At 47.6% G+C, this 13,753-nt stretch overlaps 1 protein-coding gene across 2 annotated transcripts; it reads right to left on the bottom strand.

Moving 5' to 3' along the window:
* Window positions 1–89: 89 nt before the first annotated feature.
* On the bottom strand, window positions 90–12,616 carry SALL2 (spalt-like transcription factor 2). Of its 2 annotated transcripts, none has more exons than XM_012649526.1 (2): window positions 12,247–12,616; window positions 90–3,456 (listed from the first exon to the last, which is right to left on the bottom strand). In XM_012649526.1, the coding sequence occupies exons 1-2, from the start codon at window positions 12,317–12,319 to the stop codon at window positions 512–514; spliced, it is 3,018 nt and encodes a 1,005-aa protein (XP_012504980.1). In that variant the 5' UTR covers window positions 12,320–12,616; the 3' UTR covers window positions 90–511. The 2 variants fall into 2 exon arrangements, with proteins under 2 accessions (XP_012504980.1, XP_012504981.1); XM_012649527.1 differs by lacking the exon at window positions 12,247–12,616 and adding an exon at window positions 3,857–4,308.
* Window positions 12,617–13,753: the final 1,137 nt, after the last annotated feature.

The following is a 13,753-nucleotide window of genomic DNA, read 5'->3' as shown; positions in this document are numbered from 1 at the left end:
TACTGGTTCCAGAAGGATAGAGGGCCTACCCCTACCAGCTGATCAGGAAGGTCCTGGGACAAGAAGTCCTGTAGGTCGACCTGGTCACTAGAGAGGAGTGGTGCTGTGCCCCCCAGAGACAGCTACCGGCCCCTTTGGGCTGGGCTGCAATTCCAAATGTGGGAGCTCAGGTGCACCTGCCAAAGGGAAAGGGAGAAGGAAAGAGGAGAGGGAAGAGTCACCCCAGGGAAGCTGGAGAGGATTCACCTTGAGAATGTGAAAGCTGTAGAGAGTCTATTTTCCTCAGGTACAAAGAATGAAGAGGGGAGAAAAATTCCTTAGGGGGGCATCCTCTTGTAAGCACAATAATTTCCAAGCTTAGGGAAAGGACTAGAGAAAAGCCACTAGGGACACAGCATGGAAGAACTCAGAGGAAAAGACAAAATAAAGGCTCATAAATCTTGGAGGTCCTCTATGGAGCTCTTGGTTTCTGCTCCCTGGATCAAAGGGCAGCAGGTACAGAAAAACAGGCTCATGGAATCGTGGGGTCATCTTTTCGGGGAAAGGGGGAGAGCCCTGGGGAAGTGATGGAAGGTGAACAGCCAGGAACCAAGGAAAGAGCAGCAATATTCTGAGGGCCGTGGGGGGCAAAGGGCTGTACCTGGTGGTGAGCCAACAGCATATGCTTCTTGAGGGTGGCCCGCTCCAGAAAGCCCTGTCTGCAGAAGACACAAGTGAAGAGTGGCCCATCTTTGGAGTGGGTCTTCTGATGCTCCTCCAGAGCTGCCTGGGTGGGAAAGGTGTGGCCACACACTTCACAGGCCTTTCTGCTGCTGCTCTCTCCTGGCTCCTTTCTCATTGCTTCCTGAAAGCTCAGCTCCTCCCCCAAGGTGGTGCTGGTGCCCTCCCCTTCTGGGGTGAGTGCTAACACTGGGCTTGAGCTCCTCTCGGGTTTGCCCCCCTCTTCCTTGCCTCCTGAAACATCACTGCTTCCCTGCTCCATCTGCTGAGGCTGGTCCAGGCTGTCAGGTGGTGGTGGTGGCAGAGAAGACTGTTGAGTTGCTTTCTCATTATTGTCCATCTCCTTTCCAGCTGTGGCTGCTGCCACCACTGCCCCTACTTCCTCCTCTGCCCCAGATGCCTCTTCTGAATCACCTCGCACTGATATTGCCTTCTCACCTCCACTCTCTGAGCCTCTCCCTGCCAGGGAATCTTCATCAGTCACGTCTTCCTCTTCTTCCTCATCCTCCTCCTCCTCCTCAGACAACTCCTCTTCTGGTGATGGCTGCTGAGACTGCTGGGGGGGGAAGCTCCCTGCCCCAGGGACTGTAGCTTGCTCAGAGCCATTCTCCTGGGCAGCTCCTCCGCCTTCAGGAAGCGTGGTACTACCATTGGGGATCTGGCCCCCAAGGTGCATCCGAACATGCTGCTGCAGAGTGACAGCATTGGTGAACTTCTTCTGGCAAATGGGGCAGGAGTTCTGGGCCCGGGCAGCTGGACTGGCCTTGTGGCCCACGAAATGGGCACGTAGATTGCCCCGGGTGGAGAAAGCTCTGCCACACACTTTGCATTTGAAGGGCCGCTCACCTCCATGTTGGCCATAATGCAGGCGTAGGGCCCGAGGGCAGCTCAGCACCCGGAGGCAGATGACACACTGGTTAGGTCCAGAAGAACCTGAGGATGAAGGCGCAGGGGCAGAGGTTGTGGAGGCTCCTGGGGCAGTAGAGGCCACTGCCACAGCTCCTTGTCTGTCAATCTTTTCTACCAGTTGCTGCAGCTTCGATGTCTCAGAGGGCGAGGTCCCCAAAGGCTCTAGCACATAGGGGAAAGGGAAACTGCCAGTGGACTTGAAGTGGTTGGTAAGTAGTGCCCAGCTTGGTAGTGAAGTCACCAGCTTACTTAGCTGCATGCGGGTTGCTGTGCCACTTTCTGCCACCCCACTGATGGCCGAGCCCTCACTCCCTGGGGGGGTGTTTTCATCAGCTTTACTCTTGGGTTCCACTGCTTTCATGAGCACAAACTTATTGAAAGCAGGGAGCCCTGGAGCCGTGGCTGTGCCTGCACCAGTGGAGAGCAGCGTCAGGCTCTCTGTGGCACTGAGTGCTGTAGTGGAAGCCACCAGAGGCTTGCGTTCGACACCTCCACCTGGTGTGGCTGCCTCTTCCTCGACCTTCTCCGGTGGCACGGACATACCATAGGGCAGGCCGCTGCTAGTGATGACATAGTCTAGGTGCTCTGGCACTGGGTGTGGGTTCATCTGTACGTGCGGGTACTTCTCACGATGCCGGTGAAAATGCACTTTGAGGTTGCCACGGGTGGTGAAGCGATTGCCACAGACATTGCACTTATAGGGCCTCTCACCCGTGTGGGAACGAAGGTGGATCTGCAGGGCACTGTCACTGCCAAATACTTTAGCGCAAAAGCGGCACTTATGCCTTCCACCAGGCTTCTCCAAGGGACTCATCACTTCCCCATAGCCCAGCTCACCACTTCCGTTCTTTGGCTTCAAGAGCCCTGGGGAGGCAGCAGCCTCAAGGCCTCGGGCTGCCCCAAGACACTGTGCTGCCAGTAGTCCCGTGGTGCTTGGGAATGCCAGATGAGGCGAGGCAATCAGCTGATCTGTGCTGCCTGGCAGGGCTGGGGAGGGGGCAGGAGTGGGTTTGTGGCTTCGCCCAACCCCTCCAGCAGAGAAGGGATGCTGTGACCCCAGTGGGTGGTAAAGGTGGAAGAAAGCCTGCTTGGGCGTTTCTGCCCCTGAGGAAGAGGAGGAGGAGGTGGAGGAAGATGCCGGTGTCTTGCCAGTTTGGACAGGCTTGATGGGGCTGAAGAGGGGTAGCAGGGGTTTGGTGGAAGAGGCAGTCCCTGTCCCAGGTAGCTCCGAGGGACTGGCAGGGGTACCCACCGTCTGGCCTAAGGAGCCAAGCAGCAGCACCTGCCTGCAAATTTGCTCAGTCATCTGCATCTGATGGATCTGCCGCTGCTGCAGCACCCGTAGCTCTTCCAAGATCAGGGGAATGTTCAAGTGGCTGCTGCTTACACCTGGGGGTGGAGGGGGAGGGGGAGGAGGAGGGGGTGCAGGGGTGGATTCTGGAGGTAATGGGGTTGCTCCCAGCTTGGGACTGGCCAAGATCAGGCCCCCGCCTCCCCCAGCCGCTGTACCTGTGGCAGCGACCAGGAAATGCCCTGAAGACTCCTCTCCTCTCCGCTCTGGGCCCCAGGTGGGATCTGTGGGCACAGAGGAGCCAGAATCTGGGGGGTTGCTGTGCTCTGTGTCCATGACCTGGGGACTACTGTGACCCTCTGGCCGGGATTCAGAAGAGGCTGAAGAGTTGTTGAGGTTCTCCTGGCCCCCAATTATCACCATTACAGGAGGGTCAGTAGAACATGCGTTCTGATGGGCGAGGAATTCAGCTGGGTCAATGAATTGCGCGCAGCACTTGGCACAGACTTGGGGGTGGTCCTCCTCGCTAGCATCACCTGGGGAGAAGACAAGGAGAGAGAGCGTGGGTGGTGCGGTTGGGTTGGGTATACAGAGGCTCTAATTAAGAACGAGCCCAGGAACCGCTAGTTGGGGGTGGGGAAATGAGCTCACCATCAGGCCATGCAGAAGACTAGAGCTCAGTCCTGACCGGCGTGGACAGGAGACACCTCAGCGTGGTGGGGGGGCGGGGGCGGCAAGCGCATGCTGCTCCTTTCCTCTGTCACCCTCCCTACCCCAGGCCACCAGCGAGTGCAAGGAATGGGTGTGAGGACCCGGCCCTATGCAGAGAATCATGCATTTCATCCCGCCCACCGAAAGTCCTGACCCCGGCGCATCTCCTCCGCCCCCATCCCTGCCGGCCCGGCCCGACCCTACCGCGGCCCGACCCTACCGCACCTCGGAGCTCCGCTGGCTCCCCGCAGGGCCCCCCGAGACGAGGGTTCCTCCCAGCTTCTTGCGCCATGGTTGTGGGGGAAGCGGAGGGCCAGGTGGGGTGGCAGACAATGGATATTGGGATTGAGGGAGGCGGCAGTGGCCGCCCGGGCTGCGGCAGTCTCTGCACCCAGCGGCCCAGACTGCGGAGATGGAGCTCGGCGGCGGCGGCGGGGGCAGGGAGCAGCGGCAGAGGGGGAGGGGAGCGAGGAGGCGCGGAGGAGGGGAGGAGCTGGAGCGAGAAAGCTGGGAGAGGGGAGATGGGGGAGGAGCTGATGAAGTGGGGAGTTTATGGGGAGGAGCTGGTAGGTAGGGAGGCGGGAGCTGGAGGAGGCGGGAGCGGGGAGCGCAAGGGGGGTGTGGGACTGGGGCCCAGAGCCCAGGAGAATTTCCGGAGGCTCAGTGACAGGTGCTGTGAGGCACAGTGGGGGTCCACCTTTCCTTGTACTCTGCCAGCTCCCCCCATCTCCAGATGTCTTTGCCCAGGCCTGCCCTCCCCCGCTCTTGTAAGCTCAAGGGGCACAGTGGGAATCGTAGCCCTGCTCGATAGAGCAAGGCGATAGTCTTCTCTTATTTTTCTTTGGATAAAGGATCCGCTGAGCCTGGAAAATGTGAATTCCAGAGAGGGTGGTCTGATCTTCTCAGAGGTCTGAGGGCCAGAGGGGAAGGGGGAGCTCAAAACATCCGCTCCTCCTCACCAGCACACACCCCAAAATACTCCTAAGTTTTCTTCCGTGTCTCTCACTTCCATCCCCATCCTACTCCCATCCACAAAAGAAGTTTCTCAGGGTGGGCGGCTGCAAGGTAGAATTTCCAAGGAAGTCATTTCAGGACTCCTCTCTGCAGAACACTAAGCCCCTTAACTCCCCGTCCCTCCTCCCCCAGAATAATAGTTGAATGCAAGCTACTTCACAGATTACCTGGCCAACACCTCATTTATGGAGTTCATGCTGATTTAAGAAGCCATCTCCTGCTTATTACCTTCTTCTGTACCCTCTTCCTCCTCTATTCTCCTCTTGCAACACTTGCACACTGTCACCATTAAGGTAGTGGGTTTGGACACATGCTAGCCAGCAGAAACCTAGGGAGGCCCACCGAACTCTAACCTGGAGAGGCGGGGAGAGCCCTCCTGAAACAATGGGGAAAATGCAGTAGGAGCTACCACACAGCCTCTCAGTGTCTAAAACCCCTTTCAGCCCCAACCTGGTTTCAGTGCTTGCTCACCACTGCAGAGGCAGCCTCCTATTCAGAAAGGATAAGTAAGGATAAGATGCTTCCTGGACCAGGTACTCTGCATCCCCTTTTTACCTTGAAATGAGTCTTTTTTTATAGGTTTCCTTGCCACCATATCGGCTTGCTCTTTTATTTACTTTTTCTTTGAAACAGTCTCACTTTCTTGCCTGGGCTAGAGTGCTGTGGCATCAGCCTAGCTCACAGCAACCTCAAACTCCTGGGCTCAAGCAATCCTTCTGCCTCAGCCTCCTGAGTAGCTGGGACTACAGGCATGTGCCATCATGCCCGGCTAATTTTTTCTATATATTTTTAGTTGTCCAGCTAATTCCTTTCTATTTTTAGTAGAGACAGGGTCTCACTCTTGCTCAGGCTAGTCTTGAACTCCTGACCTTCAGCGATCCTCCCAGAGTGCTAGGATTACAGGTGTGAGCCTCTGCACCCGGCCTATTTATTTATTTTTTGAGTCAGGGTCTTGCTCTGTCACCCAGGCTGGAATGCAGTGACTCAACTGTAGCTCACTGCAGCCACCAATGCACTCCTAGCCTCAAGCAATCCTGCCTCAGCCTTCGACAGTGCTGGATTACAGGCTGTGAGCCACCATGCCCAGTCTGAAATGAGTCTTAAAGGATTTCTCACTTCCTAAAATACTTTATCTTACACACTGGAAGTGACCATAGTCCTTGGTTTTGTGATTTGCCTGGGCATCAGTAAACCCACCTTGTTCTAATCCCAGTTCTATTCTTGCCCAGCTGGTAAATTGAGACATTGTGGTCAGTCACACCATGCTATGCCACCATTTCCCTTTTCATAAAGTGGCAATATTGTAACTGTACTATCTTCCTCGGAGAAATATTGTGGGGACAAAAAAATTGAAAAACTTTTGACAAATAATGTGTACAAATGGGCCTTTTTAAAGCTTAGAGAGTCCTGAGTATTATCGATTACAGAATTTACATTGTCAGTAGTAAAGTAATCAAAGTAACCTGATATACATATATTAAAATTAGATCTGTTTTCCGTGTTGCTTGTTAATCTTATTAATTTCTGAGGTAAGATGTTGGCTAATATCATGGGCATATGTCAGGGATAAGAATTCTTTTGCTGGCGGGGGCTGAAATAACATAATTAAAATATTAGTAACATCCACTTTATTTTCAATATAAATTTTGCCCATGTTTTTAAATTGAAAACATTTTACTGAATTGTGTTTTGAAACTTCAGATAATCATAAGGATCTAAGCATTGTGAATCATGGCTCTGAAACAGATGGGCTCTGCTTCCATGCCTGACCTTTACAAATGAGGGAGAAGGGGGTCTCTTTCAGTTAGGCAAGTCACACTTTAGTGCAATGTGGTTTATTTTTTACAGATAAGGAAACTGAAGCTTGAAGAGGTTAAGTGACTTTTCCAAGTTCACACAGTAATTCAGAGAAGCAAGCATTCAGAATTTTGACTCCTGTCCAGTGTTTTCTTGAGCATATCAACATTGTATGGCTTCCCTAATGCTAGAGAAAAGGCCCTGTGTGGCTGCTACCCGCCATTTGCTCTCTGGCCTCAGTAAGGGAGAGGGAATCAGATGGAAGCTTTCTTCTAAGCATTTGTTAATTAGCATTGAACATTTGATATCCAGTTGCTGTTTTGTCAAGTCTTCTGACAAGAAAAGAAATCCTTTTCTTTTCATCTTCTCCTGGGAAACACTGTCCCCTTTCTTGCTCTTTAATGAAACGTGCTTTCTGATGCGTAATTTGATCTGCACTCTTCTTTAAGGTAAATTTAGTCCCTGGTGAAAGGTGATGGATCAACAGCCACCTGTAAGAGGAACCCTCCATTTCTCAGCACTTTGCACTCACTGCCCATCCTGAAAAAGGGGGGCAGGATTCTTACACAGACATGAATGAAGGCACAAACACAGGAATAAACTAAACTCCTAATGGTGTCCCTAGATAGCAGATAAGGTGAGGTAACCTATCCCGGGTCACATGCAAAGTCTGGGGTGGATATAGGACTAAGACCTGGACATGCTTGTTTAAATTTACAAAGAGCTGAAATGACAAAGAAAAAGGAAACCAGGTGGCTTCCCGTCTAAACCTGGTGCCCCATCAAACCGCTGCTTTATGCTTGGGAGAGAATGGTTGGGCAGAACAAAGACAAAAACAGGTGGGTCATGTGCACCTGGGGGGTGGGTGGAGAATACATTTGAACAGTGATTCTCAAACTTTGCTGCCCATTAGGATTACTGGGAGAGCTTTTAAAAATCTCTATATCCAGGCCACATCCCAGACCAATTAATTCAAAATTCCTGTGGCTAGGATTTAGGCATTAGTATGTTTATAAAGCTCCTCAGCCAAGGATGAGAACCACAAAATCAGGGGACTGCCCTTCTCATCAAACTTTCCACCCTGCTCCTCACAATACTTACCTGAGCTAAACCTGGCTGAAATTGGGACAGGCAAAGTGAGTTCTCAGTGCTAAATCTTCCCATCAGGGTTTCTCTCTACTCTGTCCACAATCACACTTTAGCTTCTTTCTATCCTTTCCCGGTAAAAAAATCTGTTTCCATGAATAGAATTTGATGTAATTTAAACCTGGTTGTAGATTTAAGTGTCTGTATTGCTTTTCACAGGTTTGTGCATCTTGAGTCATATTTCTTTTTTTCTTTTTAAATTTTAATTGATAATTTAGCCATATTTCTAATTGCAAGATGAAGGGTTTTGTTCTACAGAATTCAAGCATTATCCAGCAAAGGAAGCAAGCACACTTGTAATAAGTACTTTCCTAAACTTACTTACTATTAACGTTGGACCAATACTAATTGGTAGCTTCCATAATTATGAACCAATTCTGGAACTGTTGTTATAGACTACTTCTTAGGGATATATATCATCTTTTTTCCTCATCCCTCTCTCTTGAATGCACACACACATTCAATCTTTTGCCAACCATACCTACTAATGCACCCGTGGCTTGTGCAACACAGTAGACCAAGAAGCACAATAATTTGTATGACTGCTGCTAAGTGAGAAAAATATATTTGTTTTCAGATTAGGACTATCTTAGATCAAACGCAAAAAAGATCTTTTAATGGAAATTTTTCTGACATCAAAGGACTGAACACTTAACATGGGATTCATACCATTCTGGAACTAGAAGAGACTTTAGAGATCTGACTCTCTCATGGCACACAGTGATTCAGACCCAAGTTAAAGTCCCAGCTCTAGCACTTTCTAATCTTTGTGATCTTGGGAAAATTTCTTAATCTCTCTTAACACTGGATTTCTCCTTGTAAAATGGGTGTACAACCATAAAAAAGAAGAAAATTCTGATACATGCTACAACATGGATGAACTTTGAAAACATTATGCTAAGTGAAATAAACCAGACACAAAAGGACATATATTGTATAATTCCATTAATACGAGGTACCTAGAATTGGTAAACTCACAAAGACAGAAAACAGAATAGAGACTAGCAGGGGCTGGGGGATGGGAAAATAGAGATTTATTGTTTAATGGATACAGAGCTTCTGTTTGATGATGGAAAGTTCTGAAAAATAGATAGTAGTGATGGTTACACAACATGGTTAATGTACTTAATGTCACTGATTTGTATACTTACAAATGGTTAAAATGGTAAAGTTTGTTATGTATACTTTACTACAATAAAAAAATTTTAATGGGTGTAGTAATAGGGGAGTTGGAAGGAATAAAAGAGACAATGCAAAAAGGGCCTAGCACAGTACTTAAATGCTCCACAAATATTAGTGATGAATGTTATTATTAAAGGTCAAAAGCTGAAACCCTGGGAAAAGAAAGGGCTTGCCCAAGGTCACATAGCTTCAAGGTCCAAGCTGGACTGAAAACCAAGTTTTCTGAGCCCTTATCTAATGCTCTATTGTACCAGGCCTCAGTTATTCTCTACTTTGGGGGTACAAAGGGCTGAGTGGCCCAGGGCTTAGTTGCCCTGAGAGGCGAGGCTCTCTACTTCCAGATGTAAAGAGAATAGAACCGTCGAAACTCTATTTTTGTCTTCCTTCCCCCTTTTGCTGGTCTTGCTGTCTGCCAACTTCCATCTAAAGTTCTCCCCTCTCTCCCTCTAGATCTGTTTGGCTGTTGTCCTGGTTTCTCCTTCTCACTAAATATCTGGGTTTCTGATTGTTTCCTTTATTTCCCAGATGTACTAGTTTGCATTTTCCCCAGTCACATCCCTTATGTTCTCTAATCCAGATTTCTAGACTCTGCAGGGGAGAGAGAAATTTTTTTTTCCTCTCCAGAGTTTTTAAATAAATAGACTATTTCCTGCTTGTCACTGATGTGCAATAACTATTCTGTTAGGTTTTGGTGTTCTGGTCAGGCAAGTTGAGCAAAAACAGGGCTGGAAAACAGGTTTTTTCAGACTGTTTCTTGGTGACGTCTTAGGTCACTGCAGACATGAAGTTTTTAAAATGCACAACAAAGGCTTAGCATTTGCTTGTTATATATGGTAAACATTGCTTAAAAGAAGGCACAAGACTCCTGAAAACAGTAGTGGCACCCTAGACTACTAGATAAATGTCTGCTGATGCTGGTGATGGTGCCCATAATTTCACAGGTACATCAAAGGGTACAGTGTGCCCCTAAATAAGAGCCCTCCCTACCTAATTGGGGGGCATGTTCTGGGCAGAAGGAAAAGTCAGACGCCTGAAGATCACATAAGCAAATAGAAACCCTTTCCATAAAATGCAGGAATGAGAAATTTGTATATTATAAGCTTATAAGAGCAGGAAAGAATTTTAGACATGATCAAATATAGCCACCTCATCTTGCAGATGAGACCCTGTAACATTCCAAGTCATGAATGTTGCCTGGGATCTTTCACTCTCTGGGGAATTCTGATGAGAAAACCCTTAGGCTTTTAAAAGGCACATCTTAACAGAGGTAAATACTGCTTTCTCGCTCCTAACAGTTTCTGCCTTTAATAGCTGAAAGGCAAAATTTCAACTGAAATTTGTTGCTGCCATTGGGTTTAAGCTTGCACTGTTTCTATGGTGTTTATGGGCTCTCATGCCTCCAAGTGGGAGCTGTATCTCAAAGGGCTTGAGAATCCATTCAAGACGGTTACTGAAGACACCTTTTGACTCCCTCACAGAAGATTTTTCCTCAGCTGTGGTATGGGGAATGGGTAAGCAGATGGGAGAAGTAGGAAGGAGAGGAGAGGATGCTTCTTAGAGGGTTTGGGGGTGGTGGTGTTCAGCATAGTTCCACAATCACACCAGCAGGGGATCAGAACTGTGAGGCGGCTCTGAGTCTCTAGGGGAAGTCTCCTGTAGAGCACAAGGAAGAAACATCCGGCCTATAGCGGCATTAAGGAGGGTTAATGTGTCTCAGGAGGGAAGGATGCCACCACCACAGAACCTCTAAATATGGGCACAGTAGGATCTCAGCAAAGCAGAGATTTGGGGGGGATGTGTTCTACACAAAACATAGTATGTCTGTTAAGGCTGTTTCATAAGCACATGGAGCACTGATTTGACTTCAAGTCATTTTTTACAACGGGTGAAAAGGCAAGTTTAATCCATGATTAGTTTTAATCACCATAAATATATTATCCTAGAGCTTTTCATGGCACAGATCTCATAAAGAAAAGCTGAAGTTTGCCAAGAGGTTTTGGAACTTTGATCATATTTCAGCATTTGCAGGAAGTGCCACTGCACTCACATATAATGATAATAGCAATACTCATATACATTAAGTACTTTATTAGGTACTTTCCTACATGTATTAAGCACTTATTTATGCCAGGTATTTTTCCGAGTGCTTTCCACATATCAACTCATTTCAATTCTCACAACCACCTAATGAGGTAGCTAGAATACTCATCTCTATTTTACAGATGAGGAAACGGAGGCATAGAGAAGCAAAATGAACCAACCAAAGTTGCACAGCTAACCAAGTAATAGATCCAAGATTTGGCTAAAAGCTAATCCTGAAAGTCTGGCTTCAGAACTCTTGTGCTTAATCCTATACTGCATTGTTAAGTATATCTATTAATTATACACTAAATAAATAGTTGATACCTTAGCCAGGACTTCTAGACTTCCACAGTGTGGCATAGTAGCCATACCACTGACAAGTATATCCAAAACTTGCTCGATCCTAAGAATTACCCGGACACTTGCAAAAGGTATAGATTCTGAGACCCTAGCTCAGATGTGCTCACAATTAGGCAAGTTTGGAAAACCCTGATTTAGTGGAGTGAGCACCACCAGTCCTGAGCATCAGGAGACCTACATTTTTGTCCTGGTTATGCTTCCAACTGTCCCTGAGACTCTGGGCAATGTCACTTCTTAATACCTTCCTTGCTCTATTGTCTGCCTCTCACTTACTTGAATGTTATAAGAATATGTACACTTATTTCTCCTCATAAAGGACATCTGTTGCTTTAAAAATATGATATTCTCATAAAATGATATGCATGTATTAACAGGTATGTTACCTTGCACTTTTTTTTTTTTTTTGGCTTGGTCTCCCTTGAAGCACGAACCTAAACCCCTCTTCCAGACGTATCCTCCAATTCTCCTGCAGGTGACACGGATATACACCCCAAACCAGGCCGCATTTTGACCGACATTAGCTCTTTTCCTCTGGGAGCTCTGATCAGCTCTCAGTTTAGCCCAACAATGAGAAACTTTTTTCTCTTCTCCCTCAGGGGAAACTTCACGTTTATCCAATTCATTCTCTTGCAACCCAACTCTCCAGAAAGAAAAGGGGGGAAAATCCCACCCCTAAGAGACGGTCTTCAGGTCTGAGGCCGTTACTTAGCAACGGCACAAAGACCAGTGAGCACAGGGGGACCTGAGGAGAAAACTCTTGGGTGGGGAGACAGAGCCAGTTTGAAAACTCCATTTCATCCAGAGAAAAACAAGGAAAACACAAACAGACTCAATCCCAAGTAGAGTAAAGTGGAGAGGGGCTTCTCCCCAGCGCAGGTCATTTCTCTACTTCCCACATCTCAAGTCCTTCAAACCCCCAGTGATCAAGTCCGCCCTCCTGGTTTCGCCCCGTGGCCCGAGTGCCCTCCCCTTGCTCCGGCCTGACCCAGACAGGCTGGGACTCAGCGGCCCCCCACCCCTCCTCAGGCACCCACCGTTCTCAGACGCGCTGGGACCTTCGCAGTCCGAGATTAACTGTTGGGGTTTCCGCTGCTTTCGCCGAGACATTCCCGGGTAGAGAGAGGTGGGAGAGGGAGGGGCAACGCTCACTTAGTCTTAACCGGGGTGACCTGATCCAGTCTCCCCTTTGGGTCTGAAGCCAATTGATGCCTCTCCCCCAGTGCAAATCACTGTGAAGCAGAGATGTTCTCCCTTCCCAGAGACAGACAGACTCTCTCTCTCTCTCTGACTCTGTTCTTGACTCTCTCTCTTTCTCTCTCAATCTTTGCAAGTCTTTAAAGGGGAGACGCCCCCTTTTTTTCTTCAGCTTCTTCCCTACGCTTCTGCAGCTCCCATTGTAAAAGCAAAAATCCTAATCTTTCCGCACACTCTTTTCTTTTGTACTGCAGAGGAAAGGATTTAACCCTCTCCTCCCTGCCAGGGCTCCAGGCCTCTCCCTGTGCTGTCTGCTCAGAGACTGTCCCTTGCTTGTTTTTTTCTGACTCTTCTTCCAAGATCTTCACAGTGCATTTTGGTTCTTTCATAATTCTATGCCCCTCTGTTTGATAATGTGGCTGCTTCTGGGGTATAAACTGGAATAAGAACTTTCTGATATATCCTGATATGAGACCAAAAAGTCAGGTACTTTCAGTGGAAAATGGGGATATGAAAGGTTGGCAAAAAGATTAATGGAAGACAGTTATTATAATAATAACTTAATATATGTATGGCTCTTTATAATTTATAGAATATTTTCATTTATGTGACCTATTTTAAATTTTACAACTCTGAGATTAGCACAGCAGGTTTTACTACTCGTATTTATAGATGAATCAAAAGGCTCAGTGAGGTTAAGTAACCTCTTCAAGGTTGCACAGCTGTGACGTAACAGAGACAAGCCTGGAATCCAAGTACATCTGACAGTAATCTAATATTCTTTTTCTTATATTGGTAAAGACACAATATGCCACCAGACTGCTAGCATGGAAAAAAAAAAGTGATTGATCTTAAAAAATCTCATTTAAAATAGTCACCAGGCCAGTGGACTTCTGTCTCTCTCAATCCTGTCCAGTTCTTAGAGTTGAAGGGATGTCTCTGAGAATATGACTTCCCTGAGTTCCCTAGGTACCGCAGGGTGGAAGCTGCAAGGAAGTACTTTCAGTCAATATAAAGAGGCTTCTAATAGTGTGATGGACTCTCCAGTAAATTTGTGAGCTCTCTGTAATTGTTCATACAGAGGCTGAAGATAGTTGTCAAGGATTCTGTGTAGAGGATTCCCTCGTGGATATGAGCTTGGACCTTTAAGAATTCCTCCTTCTCCACAATACATCATTTGGCAAACAACCAGGTATCTCCTGCTCAGCCTGCACACTAAGGGTGATTCATTTATTGTTCTTTAACTTCTGGCTGTGCTGGTCCTACCTAAATTTGAGTAATACTGAGCTGCTGGGCATAGAATATTCCAGATAAGCCTTACCTTCTAGCTATAATGCCTAGGTCTCT

This window comes from Propithecus coquereli, unplaced genomic scaffold, assembly GCF_000956105.1.
Source record: "Propithecus coquereli isolate 6110/MARCELLA unplaced genomic scaffold, Pcoq_1.0 Scaffold3, whole genome shotgun sequence".
NCBI classification, from domain to species: domain Eukaryota; kingdom Metazoa; phylum Chordata; class Mammalia; order Primates; family Indriidae; genus Propithecus; species Propithecus coquereli.
This window is presented reverse-complemented; position numbering and strand designations above follow the sequence as displayed.

Bases quoted from the DNA above. Each gene is read 5' to 3' on its own strand.
- SALL2 (XM_012649526.1), bottom strand. From the start codon at position 12,319: ATGTCTCGGCGAAAGCAGCGGAAACCCCAACAGTTAATCTCGGACTGC. The intron at 3,457-12,246 runs GTGGGTGCCTGA...TCTTCTCCCCAG, and splicing joins TCCCAGCGCGTCTGAGAACG to GTGATGCTAGCGAGGAGGAC.